Below are 20,875 nucleotides of genomic sequence, written 5' to 3' on the forward strand. Positions count from 1 at the left end.
ACCAGGGAGTGATGTGGAGGTGAGGTGTTTTTTCAAAGAAAAGTGATGCTGTGCAATTAGTGACGATAAAGAGTGATTTACCTTTTAGCCAGAGAAGGGAGGCTGGCACCAAGATACCTTTGTCCACTCCGTCTTTTCGTCACTCATTGCAATGAAACAAAGGTGAACTTCTCAGCTTCAACCTACTAATGTTTACTTTCAAGATGAGAGCAGTGCTGCCAATTTCACAAGGTCTTAAAACATGGATTAAGCCCGAAAGTGCTGTGAGCATCTAGGGGTTGATTACTATTGTTAGGAATGACAAAATTAAGCTGAATTTTCTCATCTCCCTGCAGCTGATTGCTTGGACCCAGCCTGCTCCAGCCATGGCGTATGCATCCATGGCGAGTGCCACTGCAACCCAGGCTGGGGTGGCAACAACTGTGAAATCCTGAAAACGATGTGCTCTGACCAGTGCTCTGGCCATGGCACCTACCTGCAAGAGAGCGGTGCCTGCACCTGTGACCCCAACTGGACAGGTCCAGATTGCTCTAATGGTAAGGGTTAAAAGCACACACTTTACATAAAATGACATCTTGAATAGCGGCATTTTAATGAGATGATTGTGATAGGGCCTGACCTGCTGAGCTGATAGAAGTCTTTGAATTGACTGAGTTGATTTAAAGGTTCAAAATAATTGATGAATTTGAAGTACTTGGAAATCAATGTATTTATTTCTGTCTTCTAGATGCCTTCACTTGGTAACTTCAGGTACTTCACATGCAAGTACAGAATGTTCTTTGTACGATACACGGATCTAAGTATCATCTTATTTAATACATCTATTTAAAAACTTTACACTAGTGAAACTAGAGACAGTCACATTTTTAAAATCTCTCCAGCTAATTGGAGGTATTTTTCTTGAAAGACGGTGTTTGAGTTTGAAGGCAAGGGAATGCAGGAATTAATCCTAAATAGCTTTCAAGGAAGAGCGCAGGCTGCCAGGGTGGAAGGAGTTGGTAGGACTGAAGAAGCAGAGGGATTTCTTGAAGTCTGAAACTGATCTTATTAAAACCACCAGCTGAGCTTAGAAACAAAAGGAGAAAATGACTGGAGGTATTATCATGGAGAGCAGAATCTAAATATTTATAAACTATGACAGCAGCCTTTTGACAAATAGGAGTTTTTAGACTATTGTTTGGTAGCCACGTATCAGAAGAGAAATCATGTCTAACTGTGAGACATACATTTGTCTAAAACAGTTCATCTAACAACTCAGATGATTTTGTTAATGAAAACTGAACACATGGGCTAGCTGAGTTTATGCCAGCTTATGAATAAATATAGCTTTCTCATGAGGAACTATCTTTTTAAAACAAATGTACTTCCTGACCAGGATCTGTGATACTGATGTATAATGGTTTATGCATACAAGAGTGATAGGACAGAGTTACAAATACTCAAGAAAAAGTGATAAAAGAAAATGTTATCTTGTATTAAATTTGTTTAGAAGAAAAAACTCTTCTCTGAACATTTCTAGCACTTAAAATGGCCATTTGTGAGAGAACCTTTCTAGTTCTCAGGCAGAACATGGATCCCCTATTTCTTGACATGGTATCCTCTATGGTCTTTTGATGATTCTGTTATGCTCCATCTATTACTTATGTTTCAAGGAATGATTTGCCATTAAAATAACAATAAATATTTCTGATCTCAGATATTTCAAAAGCGTCAAAATCACAAACCAGCTTTGTAAAAACATGCACAGACTATTTGCTGAAGTTGTGAAAAATGACCTTCAGAGTGATACACCAAAAAAGTAATTCTTGCTCATAAATATGTTGTTAAGCTGCTAGATGGAAAAAAGAATGAGTTATTTCTATCAGAGGGGTTTATAGGTTTGAAATCAGCAGAGCTTTCCTCTGTCTTCATCCGCAATTTGTCTATTAATTAGCCTTTCAATTCCACTTCAATTAAATTAACTCTAATTAATAAATTCATTACAAAGATTGACATACCTTGCTCAAAGATAGTGTGCTATAAACTGATAAACACCTTCACCCTAATGAAAAATTGATTAGATTGAAGAGAAATAAACCTTTCTTTCTTGGAGCTGCGTTGATGTTTTGTGACTCTTAAGTTAATCAAACCATCAAATAAAAAATGTAATTCAAAGTAGATATAAGATCCTGTATAGAAAAAAGAAATAAAGAAGGGGTGAGGGAAATTACAGCTGTCTTCCTCCACAAAGGTTTTGGTCTGTTTCTTATGGGAAATGTCACAGCTCCTTGATACTGTGTTCAACATTCCACAGCACTTTGAGGCAGCGGTTATAGTCTATGAGGGAAGAAAAATACTGTTAAGTGGGAAACTGGAAACCTTTCTTGCACTGAATGCTTTATTCTTCTGCTGTTGAAAATGATTTCAGTCTTTTATTACTGAACTGTTTGTTGTCTTTTACAAGAAAACAAACCTAAATACAGTACTTCTATGAACCGGTACGTGGTTACAGCCAGCTGTATGCCAGGGAACTAAAGAAGTCCCTCAGGCTGTATTGTATCTCCTCTTGTTTTCCTGTTGTCTGCTTAGCAGAAGTAAAGTTTGCTGGAGTCTGACTAAATGAACCAAAACTGTAAAAGCAAAATCTGGCAGTCTAAATTACCATCTTGTATTAGCTGAGACTTACATGCGTTGTTTGGCCTCTTGACTACCTTTGGCTGTTAACATATTTTTCAATTATTCTATCAGTTACAAGATCCTGTTACTATATGTAAATGACAAGTTAAATTGCTGTATGTTGATTTATTTTTTTTTAACAATCTATTATTTAAACCAGACTGTTCATAGCTGTCACTGATACAAATTTACTGAAAGTAAATCATCTTTTATATTTAACAGATGTGTCAGTATGTCAGTATGGTACTAATTTGTCTCACTAAGGCTGATTCTTTATAATGAAAAAATGTGTCAAAAATGGCACATTTTTACTTTGAAAGAAAACAGGGAGCATAGTAGGGAGGGGAAACCTTGTTAAAATGAACTTTTGTTACTACTAGATTTTCACTCAAAGCACAAAAATGACCTAGGTATGTGTTGTGTTTATTCACTAGGATTACACTGAGTTGTAGGTCTAAGTGCCATATAATCTAAGATAAAAAAGGTTACTCTTAAGACACAAAAAAATAGGACTGAAAATTACTAACAGAAGAGCTATGGATGCTTAGGCATCGCTAAGTCTGCTGGATAACTAAGTGGAGCATAGAGGTAAAACTCTGTACTCTGTGTTCTGTTGGGTCTTACCTGAAAATGCCTTTCACAGTAAATTCCTTTGATTTAATTTTCAAAGATTTTGCCTTTCTTATTCTTCACATGTTGAATTAAAATGAAGCACTGCTAATTAATGCATACCCTCTCTCTCCCTTGTGTATTCTCTGCCTCCTTTTCCCTGCTCTCTCCTCTTGAATCCAGAAATCTGTTCAGTGGACTGCGGCACCCACGGTGTGTGCATGGGTGGCACATGTCGCTGTGAGGAAGGCTGGACAGGCACAGCTTGCAACCAGAGAGCCTGCCATCCCCGCTGCGCAGAGCACGGCACCTGTAAAGATGGGAAGTGTGAATGTAGCCAGGGATGGAACGGAGAGCACTGTACCATTGGTAGGCTGTCTATGCTTTACCCTATCTTCACTGCAAAATTCAAACAGCCGGCCCTGCTGGCTACTACTTTGAAGCTTGTTTCTTCAAACAGAATATTTGCATGTGTCAGTCTGTGTAAAGGAGTTGATATTTTAAGAAAGAAAATGGTTGTATAATGGCTCATCAGTTCTTCATACCTAGTTTGCCATAAAAAGGAGGTAGAAGGATTTCCTTCTCAGTCTTTTGCCTTTAACTGCCTTTTGCTGAGGGGGAAACTACCTTTACTTTAAACTGTAAATATATTATTTGATTTGTGCTTTTCTATTTTTATGTGATAGCTTTATGTCTTTTGGAAATGAAGCTTCCTATTGTTCTTTTTTTTTTTTTTTTTGTATTTCTTTATGGAGAAGAAGCTCTAAAAAGTGACTTGCCTACACAAAAATGTCACCTCCACCTTGTAATAAATGTGATCTAGGTGCCCAAAATTATCTTGTCAACATAATGTTCCGCTTTGGAATTCTATCAGAGTTCTTACATGTAAATAATATAACAGCAGTTCAATACAGCTGATTGTAAAGAAGCTATCCTTATTACAGCTTCTATATTTCTGTAATCAAGTTAGTTTTAGCACCTGAAATCCTTTGGAAATTTCTGTACCTTTATCAATGGAGATTTTCTTAGTGATTTACAGTCCATATGTCCCATATTCAGCAGGATATCCCTCTCCACTGCACAGGCCTTGGCAGTGAACAAGCATGAGAAATTATGCATGTGAATAAAGGGACTAAGAAAAAGCGGAGGAGGACTTGCCAGAAGGTTTATCATTTTTATATTGATTTTGAATAGCTGTAGTGCTAAGAAATTCCCTTCCACACTAATCCCTTTTTCTGCAAGATGCTGCAAGTCTGTAATAGAGGAGGAGAGTCCTATCCAAACGTTTTTTGTCTTGGCATAATCACACAGAGAGACTATTGCGTGACAAGAGGTAGGAAGCACAGACAAAGGAACTGACAATGATCTAACTGTAAGAGATTCCTAGCTTGTGCTTAGGTGTGTGGGGAGGGTACTGTTGCATAAAGCTCGGCAAAGGCTGTGACAGGAGTAACTTAGGAGTGGCTCTGCAGGTATTTATGGGACACCTCTCCCAAGTGTGAGAAGCATTATGGCTAAGCACTTAGAGGTGGATTGAACAGACAGCAAAGGAGGTAGCCACAAGTCAAGAAAAGGCAAGAGTAATACCAAGTGATGGAGAAATCACAGATAATGCGAATAGTCAAAAAAAGAATTCAATAAGTAAAAAAAAACCCATAGTTTTATGTTTGGAGAGATGGAGGAGAGCCCATTAAAAGAGGTGATGTAGCCAAAGCAATAGGACAGGACAGTAAGTCTAATAGCAATAGAGCTGATGGATGTGAATATGGCCACAAGCTAAGAAGAGTGTAGAGAATTTTAACTTTCGTGGATGTTTTGGAAGCACTGTAATTCTGAATGTGTTAGCACAGCTAAGCCGTCATTGGAGCATGTGTATGTGGAAAACAGTAAAACCCAAGCTGTGCTCCCAGGTAGCTTATAGCCCTGACTGAGAGGCAGTGTGGTGATGCTGCACTTGGTGGTCACAAGAAACTGGTGTGAGCTTCAAGGGCAGGGAAAACGAGGGCCTGTTACAGCTGTATGAAGTGATACCCACATCATTGTACCAGGAAGATGAGGCCACGTTTTATTTTGTAGAAGGGAGGCAGGTGTGAAGTAGTAAGATTGATTTGGGAATTATTTTTAACGGAAATCATGATCGATTTTGTTGTTGTTTACTAATGAGACTGCTCAGACATATGAGGGACAGCCGAGGTGCATCAACAGAATCCCAGGGAGAGAAGTAGGGTTAAAATTTTTGAGGAGCTTCCAGAAACCATGCTGACAAGAGTAGAGAGGTGGGGAGTGAGCTGCTTTCTGAGCAACAAAATAAAGTAAATATTTAGAAGGAGGATAAAGACTTTCCCTTCACTGCTTTAACTTGCCAACGAGCAATTACTCAGCAGATCGCTCTGCTGTTGGTCTCACTGACCTTGGCAGCGTTTCAGGGGTTGTAGTCACACACGGATGAACTGCTCTTGAACAATTTTTCCAACATATTAAGCACAAACAAGTTTTTCCTCAGCACTGGGCAAGCAGGTCTGTCTTCCCACCTGTTTATTCTTTAAATGGGTGTTTATTTTGTGGCTGCTGCTGCTGTAAAGATAGTTTGATTTGTTTATATTGCCCTTACAGCCTTCACGACAAGTAATGAGGTACAGGCTCTAGCCTGATGTTATACTTATTTTTCTTGGGAGCCCAGTGTTATGGAGAAACCAGGTCATTTTATTGCTCATTTCCAAGAGTATTTCTACTTAGTGGGGTAAAAATTGCTGCCTCCTCAGCTTGGCAGGTAAAGTCATATTGCTTTTCTCTCACCTGCCCTAGAGTAGTTAAGTAGCTCTTTCTAAACAATAAATTTCAAAACACAAGGGACATCAGAATATTTCTCCATGCAAACCAGTTTTTATTGTCACCCCTTTTTGTAACCCAGGCATTTTACACTACTTACAACTCTCAATTTGGTAGCAGAATTTGTGTTATGCATACAGAAGACTCCCACTCTGCCTTCATATATCTAAAAATATACAATTGCAGCTTTCTTACTTCCAAAAATCATTAACCATCAGCTGCAGTAGTGGAAAGTATTTTAGAAATTTATTTGTTGCAGCTATTAGCTGGAAGTCCCATGAAGTGCAGCAGCCTGAACTTACAACTTCTTTGGGAAAGAAATATTCCAGAGAAGTTGTAAATTTTAAGGGCAATGCACTTTATTCACTTTCTGGGAATGGAATAGCCCACCAGATCTCTAGCTGGATGCACAGAATGGGATAGATATGTATGCATTAATCACAGAGGCGCTAACTGGAATGTGTACTGATTCATCTAAATCCATAGCTTATTTGCCCAAAGACATTATGGTCTTTTCATGAAGCATGAACACTATTTAAAATGGTAAAAATATTTTGCACCTCAGCCAACAATTTATATGTATTTCTAAATGCTGACTATCTGTCCAGTCTCATTTTCATTTTGCCCACTGTCTGTATTGTTAGTTGACGTGTGTTAAAGAGAAGGAAAGAAAAAACAAACCTGTATTTTAAATTAAAGCAAGATAGCCCTTAGTTTTATTTCTCATTAATATCTTTTAAATCCTAGACTGCTGCCTGAGTTGGGATGATTTTTGTATGTGCTTCAAGCTATTCAAATGGGAATTTGGTCAAAGGACCAAAATTTAGTTGCTCTAAATTTCCACAGCCCATTTTTTGTTTTAATGTCAATGTTTCAGGACATTGAGAAGCAAAATCATAGGTGATTGCAAAGGTTTGCTTTTTTAGTTCAGAAAAAATTTAGACATCAGCATTTCCCTAAGGCTAAGGATCACAACACTGGAATTGAGAGCTGATATACATCTATATTTTACATACTTTGATTTGTGAGAGTGAGCAGAACAGGCTAAATAAAGGAGGGGTTTTCTCTTTTTTGAAGCAGTGTGTATAGTAAGGTGAGCAAGATTGTTTTGACTAATGCAGTAAACCTGATGTGTGCTGCTGGTATCCACTGTTCCGTTATGCATCTCTGGCACAGGGTAGCTACCATACCTCGTGTCGGCCACACTTGCAAGTCATTGCCTTTGCTCTAAACACATAGTTCTAAACATTTTTATCAAAGATGTTCAGCAAATAAGTACATACTCAGTGTTGTGATTAAATGAATCTAAAAAGAATTAACAAAGCTCAGGATTATTGCCATTTTTTAGCATATTACTGGTTTGAACTAAATATTGGCAATGTATGTTTCAAATGCTGAATAATTTAAGGTATCTAACTTGCTTACTGTCATGTCGCTCCTGAAAATTGTAATTAGAGTCATAGAATGGTTTTGGTGGAAGGGACATTAAAGGTCATCTACTTCAACCCTCCTGCAGTAAGCGGGACATCTTCAAGTAGATCCAGTTGCTCAGAGCCACATCCAGCCTGGCCTTGAATGGTTTCAGGGATGGTGCATCCACCACCTCTCTGGGCAACCCATGCCCACCACGCTCATTGTAAAAACTTTCTTCCTTATATCTACTTTAAATCTACCCTCTTTTAGTTTAAAACCATTACCCCTTGTCCTAGCAAAACAGGCTCTCCTAAAATGTTTTAAAGTAATGTTTTACCATTTCCTGTATCCCCATGAGAACAGGCTAAATCAAGGGTTTACTGCAAAGCTATGGAAAATCACCTGTTAATTGTTTATTTGATCTGGGAGTGACATTCTTGGCTCTGAGGTGAGCATCCATATGTCATTTTGTGAAGCTCAGCCTGCATCCCAATGTGATACAAGACCACACATGCACAGCTGGTGCCCAGGTGATAGCCTGGATGAAAATTTGCTCTGTAATTAAGTTTTTATAACACAGTTGTGCTAAAATACATTTTTGTTTCCTTTCTGTCCTGGCTTGCAAGAAATTCAGTGACCCTCTCCTGTCTGAGTAGTTGGTTTGTGAGATTGGAACAGGTATTATATCAGAAAGTCTATTATTTTTTGTGATACAACTAGCATATACCATGAGTATATTTAAGTAACTGTCACAGGAAGTCCATAAATATGAATACTTTTCCAGCTGCTTTTCCATTAAACTCTGCTAGCTGAATGAAATCAGTAAATAATTATGTTGGTGTGGAACCTGCTATATCCATGTGCTGTGTAACATCTCAGTTTTACAATGCAGCTTATTTTTTTCTATAGACCAAATTAGTTTTAGAGTAATCTAAATTGCAAATTGGCCAATTTGCATTAAAACTATGCCTTCTTGTTCAGATTTGTCAACACCTCTTTTTTTAAAAGTCCTTAACATTAAGCATGGGTGGGTAAGACCATCTGTTTATGGAGCTTGCCTGCAGCTCCATTACTTAACACATGAGACAGGTTACAGCTGTTTAATTGTTATCATGTTGAACGATTATCTTTCAGTCCAAAATTAATATTTATATATGCATTCACAGAAAGCATGTCATTAAACATAAGTGATCTAAATGTGCATTAATGTCATTAAGCATTCATATTAATCCCTCAGGAGGACTGAAGTTAGCATTGTGGTTCTTTGCATGCTGCTTTCAAATGCTTTACCTGGTACACAAAACTGGAATTCAGATCCAGTGGCAGTCCACTGTAGAAGTGTACAGCTTGTAATATGTTAATATTCTGGTGAGAATTGGCATCTAATTGGTTTATCCTCTAAGAATTTCCCCTAGAGGAAAAAAATAAATAAAAAAGGACAGCAAAGTATTTATTTTAACCTTTGCATGAAAAGACACTGACATGACATTCAAACCACACAAAAATACATTTTCTTCAGCGAGAATTTTCTAGTTTCAGCTATTTTAGCTAGAAAAACAGGAAAGTCATCTAGTTTACATATTCAGAATTATGAAAAAAATAAATAACATCTAAAGCATACTCCCATAAGTGTGTTTCTGTTAGTACAAACTCTATCCTGTGACTGATTAAAATGGTTTTCTGACTAGGGACAAATATGCAGGCATTTGTGTGCTGGTTTTCTGTGTGACCATAAGCAGTATAAGCTCAGAAGTACTGCTAATGTTGAGGAATGCTAAGAAGTAATGTTTTCCACTAAGTTATATGGTCTGCACCTGCTCTTTTCAGCATGTGTTTAGCTTAGGGCTCCTTATATTACAGATTTCAAATATGACTACAGGGAAATGGCACTTAATCTCTTTAAAAGATCAGAGAGCAAGTCAAAACAAATGTGTTTCTCCTATTAATTAAAGGAAATGCTTATCAAAAACTTGATATATTTTAACGTATTTCTGAAGTTTGGGCTTGATAAAGTCAGCCATGGACCAATTTGAGGGCTTGATAGATCTCCATGTTTGCAGGTGAGAGGGAGAGCAACATGGATAACTGGTATTAAGATGACCAACATCATTTTAATGTTGATGTTAAGTTGCCAAGGATGGTTTACTTTTCTCTGAAATTTAAATTGCTGGGAATATTCACATTTCATAGAGTTTTAACGTGTCAGGTGTTTAATTAATGTATTCATGACAAGAATTCTTTATAAATTTTAAGATTCTTCTGAGAATTCCAGAATTTTGATCAGAAGGAAATCTTTGTCTTCAAATTAGGATAATTACTGCTGTATGTGATTATCAAAATTCCTAAATTCATGTTATTCCCTAGTTTTGGGTTAATGGAAAAATTTCATCTTGAAAGTAAGCTTGTATCTGAATGAAGGTATGACCTTTGACATTCAGTTTATTCTCAGATAAAATCAACCAGTTTCAAAAGTAATTCTTTCAAATATCAGTTAGTTCACCACAATATTGTGATGAAATTCTGCTGTCAAAACACTTGACTACATTGGAGCTGGGGTTTCACCACAATATTCGTGTCTGTACCCTCAATACAAATACTCTATGCAAAAGAGAAGATTACTTTATTTTCACCCAGAGGACTGATAACCACAGTTCAAGAAGATTTCATAAAATATAGAACAAATGTGGTTTTGATCTTTTCTGCGCCTGAAGGGCATGCCGTTAATTTGCCATGCCAAGCCTTGAATAGGCAAAATATTTGTACATTTGGCAACCGTAAAAATATTGAATTACCAGGTAAATTTAAGACAGTGCATGCGTATCTGAAGCTGTGAGAAAAGTGAATTCTTGCTCAGGCCTTAACACATTTCAAGACCAAGTATCTCAACTACAAGTTATCTGTTAGCATACTTTAAATTGCTAATTGCTTGATTTGCATTTAAATGAGGACCACATGTGAAGTTCAAGTTAGGCACTTTTTCAGAAAAAGGATCCTCTGAGATGTGAAGAATTGAAAACATGTTGCAAAGCTTACTGGAGCTGAAGTGGCCAGAAAATACTTGCTTTTGTTTGTTGTATAGCTGCATGCTGGTCAGACACATTCTGAAAGTACTTCCAGCCAGGAAGAAAGATGGAAATGAAATGCTTCCTCTCCCATTCCATCTCCTAATACATTTTCAAGCCAAATTTATCTCTCGTGCAGTACTTAATATAAGCGACAGGCTTTACCTGCATCTAAGGCAGGTCTTTGCAAGTTTGTCAGAGGTCTCAAATAGGTTAAACTTTTCCAGCCTGTACACCTGGGGCAGTTTTAAATTCTTGATGTCATATACCCTTTCTTCTAAATCAATTTCCATCTAAATAGATGTTAATAGAAAACAACAGTGCTCATTAATTTATCAGTAGTTCCAAACTTCCTATGTCTACTATACCTTTGAAGGCAACTGAACCTTTTATTCTACGATACGCATGGCTTTCCAATAGTAATGAAGAGAAATCTTACTTTATAGTAAAATTGGCATGGACTCCAGAACAAAAAATTCTAAAGGGTAGTAGTCTGATGTGCCTTTGTACATAAAAGCCCACAAATGGTTGCTGCAAAGAACGATTGCAGTTTTGGCAAAGGATAGATTGCAGGGAATTCAGGTTTCTCCTCAGAAACATATGCAGGAAATATTTCTGCTGCAGGTCTACATGGACACTGGAGAAAAGTGCAGAAGTGATAAAGTATGATTTCAAGGTGAGGATTGTGTTTTAGCCTGTGTAGGAGGAAAGCACAGAAAATTGCCTGAAACTATTATTCCATCCATATGTTCTCCTTTACAAGAAGGGCAAGATGGGAATTTAGGAGTAAAGAAGTATCAAAAGGGAAGAGTGTTTGTAATCCTCCTCTATTGGCAGCAGTGCTCTGAACATATGGTATGTCTAAGACAAGGTTCTCATAAACTCAGAGAAAGGATGACGACCATGAGCTGCTCACAGTGGAAGAACATGTGCTTTCAGTACTGTTCAGTGATGAATAGAGAGAATTAAATTTGTAAATTATACCAAAGCTCGCTGCCCCCAAGCACTTTGGAGGACAGGACAAGAATTTAAAATCACTCTAACAAATAGCACAGACTATGCAGAAAAATAAGGTGTGATTCAACAAATGGTTTCTGTGTTCAAGAATAATCAACTGCACAAGTTCATGTTAGGAAGCAGCTCGCCCGGACTCAGAAAAGGCTGTAGTGGATGATGAATTTGACATGAGTGGAAGACATGCTTTGAAGACAGGTTAGAACAGTGGCTTTAAAATTTTATGAATTCTGGACTCCTCTAAGTTTTCTCGCAGAGGTATGGAGCTCCTCAGAAATTGCATATGGATGCATGGCTTTGTTTGGTCACTCTTTGAGAGTAATACCAGTTGCTTAAGGGAATCAATACACTATTTCCTAAATCTGCTGTGGGTAGAATAGGAAATATTGGGATTAGCTATCAGAAGGGATACTTTGTTACATATTTTTTTACATTCAAAAGATATTTTGATTGTCAGGATCGTTAAACTGTGGCTGGGTGGAAATGCAAGGAATTTAAGGGTGATGTGGTAGCCAGGTCAGAAGAAGTAAATCACCATGAACTGACTCTTGAATAGATTAGACAGGTCAGATCAGAGCTGTCAACTCTGAGTTTTGTGCCAGATTACCTAAAACAAGCACAAAACCCTGTTTACACAAGCTCCATTTCCCCCACTACTTGCAGTGAAACTCTCAAGAGTTTCTTTTTTGTGGGCAGGTGTCTGTGAGACCACTGATAAAGTGTGCCCCTCATCCCCTGCTACTTCTTGGCTGTGAAGGCAGTAAGAAGTAGTGTTCATAACACTTTGTTAGCACAAACAGCAGAAGCATAGGTGGTTCAGCTAAGCTTCCCTGTTGCTCACCAGCAAAAAAAATGTAATGCCACAGAATGGAATCTCTTTTATTTCTCCCTTCCTTTTTTCCAGTTTATGTGCGTAGAACTCAAGAACTTCCAAATGCCAAAAAAAAACATGTTAAAAAAACTAAAGTTGCAAAATCAAGAACATAATGTTAGGAAGCCACAAGAGAACTCTTTTGGGTGTTACTATCATTATATCATACAACAGAAGATATATTAATTATAGCATATACATTGTGATAAAAAAATATAGTGATAGCTTTAACTACTCTTCCCTTTGCACCTGATGGACGTGACTTAAGAATGTTTGTTGCATGGCTGTGAAGGCTTTTGCATGCAAAAACTCCATTTATTCCAGAGACTCATTCATGGTATGATCTCCTGATTAAGAATGATTTTGAAGAACTGGATTCCACCTTTGCTTTTACCATGTGTTTTCTGTTAGTTGTGCACAAAGGCAAAATTTAAGGGAGTGTTCTCTGACTGTTCTTCTTTTTCTGGGGACCTGACGTGCTTGTGTGTGAATTGCCAAAATGCTGGTTTGTGTATGAAATGCCATATAATTCTAAGTATTCTGGAAAACCATATTGTGTTTTCAGCCAAGTAGATGGATTCTCACTTTGATATTTCTGTGCCTTAGTTACTCACTCGTAAAATGAGATAAGAATATACTTTTTGTTCACACCAGTAGTGTGAAGATACTAAATAATTTTGATTTAGAGAGAAAGATTATAGATTTATGCAAGGTGATGTGGAAGTGGAAACATGGCTGATAGAACATGTGTTGCTCAGATCTTCCTGTAAAAGATTTGCATCTGGGAGCATAAATTTTGTATTAGCGGCAGAGATGTATATGCGCTTGTTGGCCAGTGACTGGGGATTGCTGTACTGCATTGTGGAAGGTGAGGAAAGTAAGCAAAGCAGAGCTTGCTTGGAGAGGAGCAGAACAGCGTTCTCCAGTGTTTCTTCATGCTGAAATTATTTCTTCATCATCTTTTTTTTTTCCTTCACCTTCGTCTCATTTCTCTCTTTCTAACCTCTCCTTTCTGTTTTCTTTTAGAGGGAGAGGCTGTAGCTCCTCTAGAGGAAGAGAGGCAGCTAATAGTATTACTGGAGAGAAGGCAAGGGTTCAGTTCACACTTCCAAGGTGTAGGAAGCAAAAAACCATAAAAGTAGTTTTTAATTTAGGCAGACCTCGATCAACATGGCTTTGGTCACATTCTTTTGTAGTTTTGCTTCATGTCTGGTGGGCTATTAGGTCAAATTCTGCTCTTGCAGCAAAGTAACTCATGACTCTGGGAGGCTGTTTAGCTGATGCTAAAACGGGACTGTAAACACTACAAAAAGTATGTGGCGTGTTATAGTCTAGTGTACAGGTTACAAAGGTTGTGGTGGGTGAAGATGTCTGGTGGAGGATAATAATGTAAATAATAGTATAAATCTGCTATACAGTATTTAGAAGCATGTCACCCTTATAATCCTTTATGACAAAATAATCAGAATAAAGCAGTGTTATATGTACCAATTAAGGAACATCAAATCAATGGGTATGTGACTCATGCTAACTTAAACAGGAGCTGATTGGGATAGATGGATTTAATATGTACTTTTATTCTGTGGCTATTCCATCATACCTGGAGCACATGAATAATCTAAGGAGGACACTGACTTACATCTCTGAAAGGAAACTAATGGGAGACATTAAAGTCAGGGTTCTGACCAGTTATGAAATATGCTGTGTTAAATGTGAATTCACCTGAAGTTATCAGTTCTTTGTAAAATACATTTGTCTGCCACATGGTTATATAAATATCCACGCATATTGATTTATATTTTATGTTGTATTAATTTTGAATGCCATTTACATCTTCTTGGATTTTGACTATCCTAGAAGATGCACAGATTTTATATCTTCATTTTTGTTATTCTGCGTTTTGGAGCTATACAAAATCCCTCTACTCCTGGACATAATACCAAGATTTTAAATGTCACAGTCATCACCTGCAAGAAAACCCTTGTAGGTATATTGTCTGATCTCTTCATTTGATTTTTCAAGGAGTTAACATAGCACACATGTGCCAGATGCATAAATATCTTGCAAGGGAGCACCATGCTGAGATGCTCCATCCTACTGAAGTGCTCCAAATCTCACCCAGAATTCTCTATACAGAAGTAAAAAGGCTGGTATTATGTGCTTCCGCACAAAGCTGTGTTAATTCCTGTTTGCAGTGCCATGGATAAGGAAGACAGCATGGCTAGTTAAACTTCACTGCTTTAACTTCAAAGTTAAACTATTTTTGGTCACTCGTTTTCTGGTTTTTGATTCTTCTAGGATGCTGCATGTTAACCAAAATAGTTTCTAACATTGTCCTTGCTGTCAGCTGACCATAAGTAAAAGGATACCGGAAGGTAGAGCTTGTTTTCTGAAAATTATAATTTTATGGTCGGGAAGTGACTTCTTATAAGACTACTGGGTACAAGAAATCTTCAAAAGCATTTTCTTAATCCTTGTTTTTTAAATACAGATTGGATTTCTGAAAGGAAATAGCATGTGGGGACCTGGGATTGCAGGGATTATTTTCAGTTGCCTTACCTAATTGCTTCCATTTTATGAAATAAAGCTTGTTTTTTCCTCCACACATACTACACAGTGTTCTAAGAGCAGCTGTGTAGGAGCAAGGGGAGTTATATTGGATGAGTAAGAGGAAGAATTTGATCCACCCTGAAATGCAGCTGTATCACTTTTCTTTTTGTTTGTGGTTAATGTGAAAAGCTTTTTAGTTTGTTGCTGCTGTTCTAAATGTTCTGTAATTGATGTTTTCATCTTCTTTCTCTGTCTCCCTTTAACCTTACCTCTATAGAAAAAATATTTTAAAAGGGGAAAAAAGAAACCCAAACCAACAACTGTGGACACCTGACACTTGAGTTTCTACCTCTTGGTCATAGCAGTTACTGTGGCTTTTGTGACTATGTATCTCATCACCTCCCTCCTTGAACTTGGGAAGAGTTTTTCCCATTCATCCAAACTGGAGGAGAGGCCATGGTTGGAAATGCCTTTTTTATTCACCCAAGACACAAAGCTGAGGAACAATAGCAAGTGACAGAGTACTTCCCAGGCAGGGGCCATCATCCACCAGGGATTTAGAAAAGTTCAGATTTTGAAAAGAAGAGAGCCCATGAGGGCCCTGTTGAACACCTTGCCCACAGCAAAACCCGATTGGAATCCAACATTGTTGACTCAGCTCAGTGTGTCCCCACTGCAATGGTCTGTAATACCCCTGCCATGTTATGTGCATGTGGCTGCATTTTGTAGCCTGCAATGGACCTGTATTACATAGTTTTGTTATATTAACCCCTTTAAAGCAACTGCAGTTGTTTCCTGATCATAAGAAAGTGTAACCAATCACTGCTGTGTTTTGTGTATTAAAAGTAGGGCCTGCTGCTTTAAATGTCTTGTGCTCTGTCTGTCATTCATCTATCTGCCTGCCTGCTCAAACGTTTTTTGTGAAATTTTAAGTGTCCTAACTTGAAAAAAAAAGAAAGTCTTGCTATTCTTTTACACTATGATATTTATTTTTATATGTCTAAAGCCTACGTTTAATTTTAACCCATTTTTCCAAATGAAATGGATCACCACGCTACTAACCCCACTGTGCCCTCTTCCATCCCATATATTTATTCTAACTTATTTGCATACTTGGTGTGTGTGCTCGGAAGAATAACTGTGGCTGAACTGAAGCAGAAGAAAGCTTCCTTCTAATCCAGTCGGAATTAAGATAGTGTGCTAGTTATGCTGTCAGAGTCATCCATGACCTGAAATAAAAGATCTTCCAGTATGGTCAGTGTGTTAAAGCGCATAAGCTAAGTAATTACTCTTACGTTGGGTTGAAAATTGGATTTTTTAACTAGCTTTGATTATATTTTTGTTATATGTACAAATCAAAGCATGTTAAGAGAAGCCAGAAGAAAAACATAGTCTCAGAAAGGCAGCATCTCTCTTTTTTTTCTGCAGGCCTCCTTTCTGAAGTAGTTTCATTGAATCATGATGAAGTTTGCTGAAAAGTCAATTTCTTGCATTTTTAAAGGCTTTGAAATACATTCTCATTTTGTAATGTAAGACCTCTCTCTCAGGTGCACCTGCTTGATTTGCATGTGAATTCTGAACAATTCTTGTTTTATGTGACACTTCTGAAATGTCTGTCTGTTTTTTTTTTTCTTTTTAATTCTCAAGCTCACTATTTGGATAAGATAGTGAAAGGTACTGTATATTTGCTCTTTGATGACATGCCTATACCTACATGTACTTTTTCTATATGAATATATAGTTACAAACATACTAGTCTGGGCAAAAGAATCTTCTTTCACATACATTCCATGAATTATAGATTGAACTCATACGACTTTCAGCTCATCTCAAATTAAAATGAAATCTTGCTTATGTTATGTAATAATAATTTATCAGTGATTATACATTTATATACAAACTGTATATGTGTACTTGATTTTGTTTGAACCAACAACTGAAGATAGTATTCATTTGCTGTTTGGTGCTTTATCTTCGTTAGTTTTGTCATTGGACCTCTACCTGCAAAGCTGTAAACATTTAGGAAACAAAGCAAAGCAATATTTTTGTCACAGAGCAAGTGTCATTAGTTCTAAAGAACAGATTAATTATAGATATGTGTGTGTTTATATATAGACAGATCAATAGAATACTCCAGGCTTTTAAGCTTTTCTTTATCTGAATATAGAAAATCTATAGGAAATTATGACTTGTGTTTTGTATGAAGTTAGAAAAAAGCTTGTTTACTCTATGCAACATTTTCAATTAAAAAGTTCAAGGATGTGAAAGCTTAACATGAAACAGCAAAGATTCTTGTATCTTCAGTTATGGTGAAAAAAATCGATTTAGAAGAATGTTTGAAATATTCCTACCCCTCTTTCCCTGAGTATCTTTATTCCTTATTTGTGGTTTTGTTTTTTTTTCATTAGAGTATGACAATATTCATGGCAATATCCAGGCTTTCACACAATAAGTCTTGAGTGTACCCAGCTGACTCCTAAAACACTCTTGTCAGTATTGCAATTAAATATGTGAGACTTCCATAAATTTAACAGATAAAGGAGTAAGAAAAAAACTGCTCTGGGTTCCTCAACAAATACTATCAGCAGCCAGAGTCTGAAAGAGTAGCAAGACTGATCTGAGCCTGACATAATGGCTCAATATCCGTAACTGTAGCATCATCATCCTTCCTCATAAAAGGTTTTTCTGATCTCTGCCTTCTAAGTAATTTGACAAGAGTTAAGCACCCTTTATAACTTCTTTTCTGCAGATGTTTGTAAATTTGAGCTACGTGGTTGAATGAAGTCAGTAAATTCTAAAGTTTTTAAAATTAAAAAAATAGACTATTACCTCTGAAAGACTGTTCTAAACTCAGCTGAGCTTAACTAAAATGGGTCAGTAGATTAGTTCACAAAAACAGTAGTTCTATAAAGTGAAATGGTTAGCCAGTTACTTGGGCTTTTTGGATAAATGTTTACAGAAAATTGTTGTGTCCAAAATTACCTGATTTGTAGCCACCTTCTTGTAAGATACTTAGTGCCATATCTGTACTTGCTTCTGTCAGTGTCTTATAGTCATAGAAAAGGAACACCAAAATCTACATATTTATAGTGTTGTCATCCTCATACAGATCATGTTGGCTGCATGCCAGATTTCATCACTAAGAAGTGACAGATACTGTTTTTTTTAATGCAATGTTAGACTGAAAACAATTATCGATTTTGGATATATTAAATTATGTTAATTGTTTCCCAAATTTTCCCTCCTTGGCCATAAAAGCAGACAAGATAGGATATAAAGGTAACAGCACAAAAGCCTTAGGGAGATTGTCACAAAAAATCACTTTCTGCTATCTGTCTTGAAGCACGTCACTACCGTGTTTTTGTTCAGTCTATCAATGTTTTATTGTGGTCCTTATGGTATTTCATTTTGTCCGTCCTAAGTAATCAAATACGCACAGCTATTACATTTAGTTGGAAATCCTGTTGGTCCTGTCCCATCCGTATGCAGCCTGAATCCTAGTGTTTGTTAGAATAGATGCTAAGCTGCTTCACTATTTCCTGGGCTTCGCTTATTCTGTGGAAAGGAATGTATTTTTGGCATAAAGTATAGTCATTAAAACTGGCCTATACTTTGTGCAATTATTTAGCGCACTGTAATTTCACATGAATATACGGCAACTCTGAGACCAGATAAAGTTAATGTTTTCTTTTATTACGTGACTAAAATCATACCCATTTTCCTACTTAAGAATTTGGAGGGATTTGTTCATAGTAACAGGGAGCTTAAACATTTGTGCCACTAAGTAACCAATACTGCATAGAGCAAATAATGATCTATTCTATGAGCACAGAAAAATGTCTTGTTTTACAGAGCTATGTTTGCACTATGCACTCATCTCTTGTTACTTTGCCAAACAAAAGAAAATTTAAAAAAATTAAAAACCAAACTTAATTTTGTCTGGCCTGCAGGTATTTAGAGGATTGGTGCATTTATTTCCTGCCTGTACAGGTAAGTGGTGTCTCAAGTGTCAGGCCAATCAAAGATGCCACTTTGTTAAGAATTACATTCCCCAGGTAATGTTGCTGTTCCACTCCATGTGCAATTACAGTATTTGTGCTGTTCTTAAGGCCTGTTCCCAGTAAGTGTCCCTTGTTTGTATTTTTATTTCTTTTTATAGAATTGCAATCTTTAAATCACTTGTGATTTTTCTTCTTTGTCTGTTTCAACAGAGGGCTGCCCTGGCTTGTGCAACAGCAATGGGAGGTGCACGCTGGACCAAAACGGCTGGCACTGTGTCTGCCAGCCAGGATGGAGGGGAGCGGGCTGTGACGTGGCCATGGAAACTCTCTGCACTGACAGTAAGGACAATGAAGGAGGTAAGATATAACAACTGAATCTCTAACACTGAGGATAACCTGTTGAGGAATGGAGATTTTGCAGTCAGGTGATTAAGTACTGCCATGAGAACCATACATGCATTTTACTAGCTCCTCTGTCTGTAAGAATATGCTGCAGTATTCAGTGCTTTTATATGGCGTATCAGCAAAGCCTTTCGAGCTGCTTATGACAGGTGTGAGATATGTACTTACAAAATGATGGGTGTCACCTTAGTTTCCCTGCAGTGTTCTTTTATACTGGAATAAATCATAGTCTCAATTCAGTGAACTGTAGTGGAAGGGAAGAAAAGAAAGGAGTTCAACTTTTCAGTGACCTCACAAGGAAATGAAGGAGAAAAGGCCGAACAGGGAGTTTATGTTTTGACCTATGACACTATTGCTGGAAACAATTGGTTGCCCAGTCTACAGAGATCTTATCCTCTATAGCCTGTGAACGCTCAGATAACTGACAGGATGCTCCCAGACGTTTTGGGGTTTGGTTTGGTTTTATTTGGCTTTCTTTTCTGCAGTCTGTCATTCAGGTGACAGGTAACAGTCAGAAGCAAGATGCAGGCAGGAGTGTTGACTCAAGAAATCAATCTGCTATCACTGTTGCAGGGTGGGAAAGGTAGAGGGGCTTACTTTGGCATGACTCCAGAATCACACAAAAAAACCCACACAAAAACAAGATTAAATGTGAATTCAGTCAAATATTAAATCAGCATAATGCTTTTATTGTCTGTCTTTCTCCCCCTTCTCACATCAACTCTTTTTGTTTAGCACCTTCAGATTCAGAGCAGAGATAAGAAACTCCAGTAGGGCTTCTAGATGATGATAAAGTCATCTGTGACTTTGTTTTTCAGCTTTGGGATGCGTATGCCTTTGTCATTGCTGATTGGCTTTACGTTCTCACACCCCAACTGCAGTTGGGATCTCAGACATCAGAAACTATAAATAACAGCAGCATTTACTTCTCGAGTAACACAGTTAAAACACTGCTGCTGTTTATTGCCTTACACATTGTTTGATTTTTGCATACTGTATATTTTGAATCAGCTTTGCACTTTTAGGGGCCTAAAGAATCTGATGCAATCTGATATATGCAGTCTGAGCTAGTGTGAAGCTAAATTTCTGCATGTAGGAAGGGAGCAAGTGGAACGATTAGCCACGGTATTTCCATGTAGTGATATGCTGTTCGGGGAATTCAGTTCAGGTGGGCAGGGAGATTGTAAACATAAGGAAGAAAGAGAAACCTGCAAGCATGAAAAGAGACAAAGCAAAGAGGAGAAGAAACTAGGTTAACGCATGAACAACATGGAGGAAAAAATAGATTGTGTAAGGGAAAAATGTTGAAAGCCCAGTGGTAGACTAAAACAGATTCAGTAAACATTAAAGATAATAGAAGGATGTGGCATATCAGAGGAAGAGTCAAGAGCAGGTAACAGAACAGTGGGAGTAAGGAGGAGCAAGGTGAACAGGAGTGAACAAAACGAGAACAAGGGAAAAGAAGATGC

At 37.5% G+C, this 20,875-nt stretch overlaps 1 protein-coding gene across 25 annotated transcripts in view; it reads left to right on the forward strand.

The window, feature by feature from the left end:
- The window catches only part of TENM3 (teneurin transmembrane protein 3), a 413,751-nt gene that overhangs the window by 331,912 nt on the left and 60,964 nt on the right, over window positions 1-20,875 (forward strand). For 15 of the 25 annotated variants that reach the window (XM_062625044.1, XM_062625530.1, XM_062625297.1 and 12 more), the window contains 5 exons: window positions 336-536; window positions 3,448-3,633; window positions 16,651-16,677; window positions 18,265-18,282; window positions 19,215-19,361. In XM_062625044.1, the coding sequence (XP_062481028.1) occupies window positions 336-536; window positions 3,448-3,633; window positions 16,651-16,677; window positions 18,265-18,282; window positions 19,215-19,361 (579 nt within the window). The remainder of the gene's footprint in view (window positions 1-335; window positions 537-3,447; window positions 3,634-16,650; window positions 16,678-18,264; window positions 18,283-19,214; window positions 19,362-20,875) is intronic. The other 10 variants (XM_062625130.1, XM_062625214.1, XM_062627040.1 and 7 more) reach the window with 2 other exon arrangements.

Source organism: Pezoporus occidentalis, unplaced genomic scaffold, assembly GCF_034315485.1.
Source record: "Pezoporus occidentalis ecotype Australia unplaced genomic scaffold, CSIRO_AGI_Poc_V1 ctg1, whole genome shotgun sequence".
In the NCBI taxonomy this organism is placed as follows: Eukaryota; Metazoa; Chordata; class Aves; order Psittaciformes; family Psittacidae; genus Pezoporus; species Pezoporus occidentalis.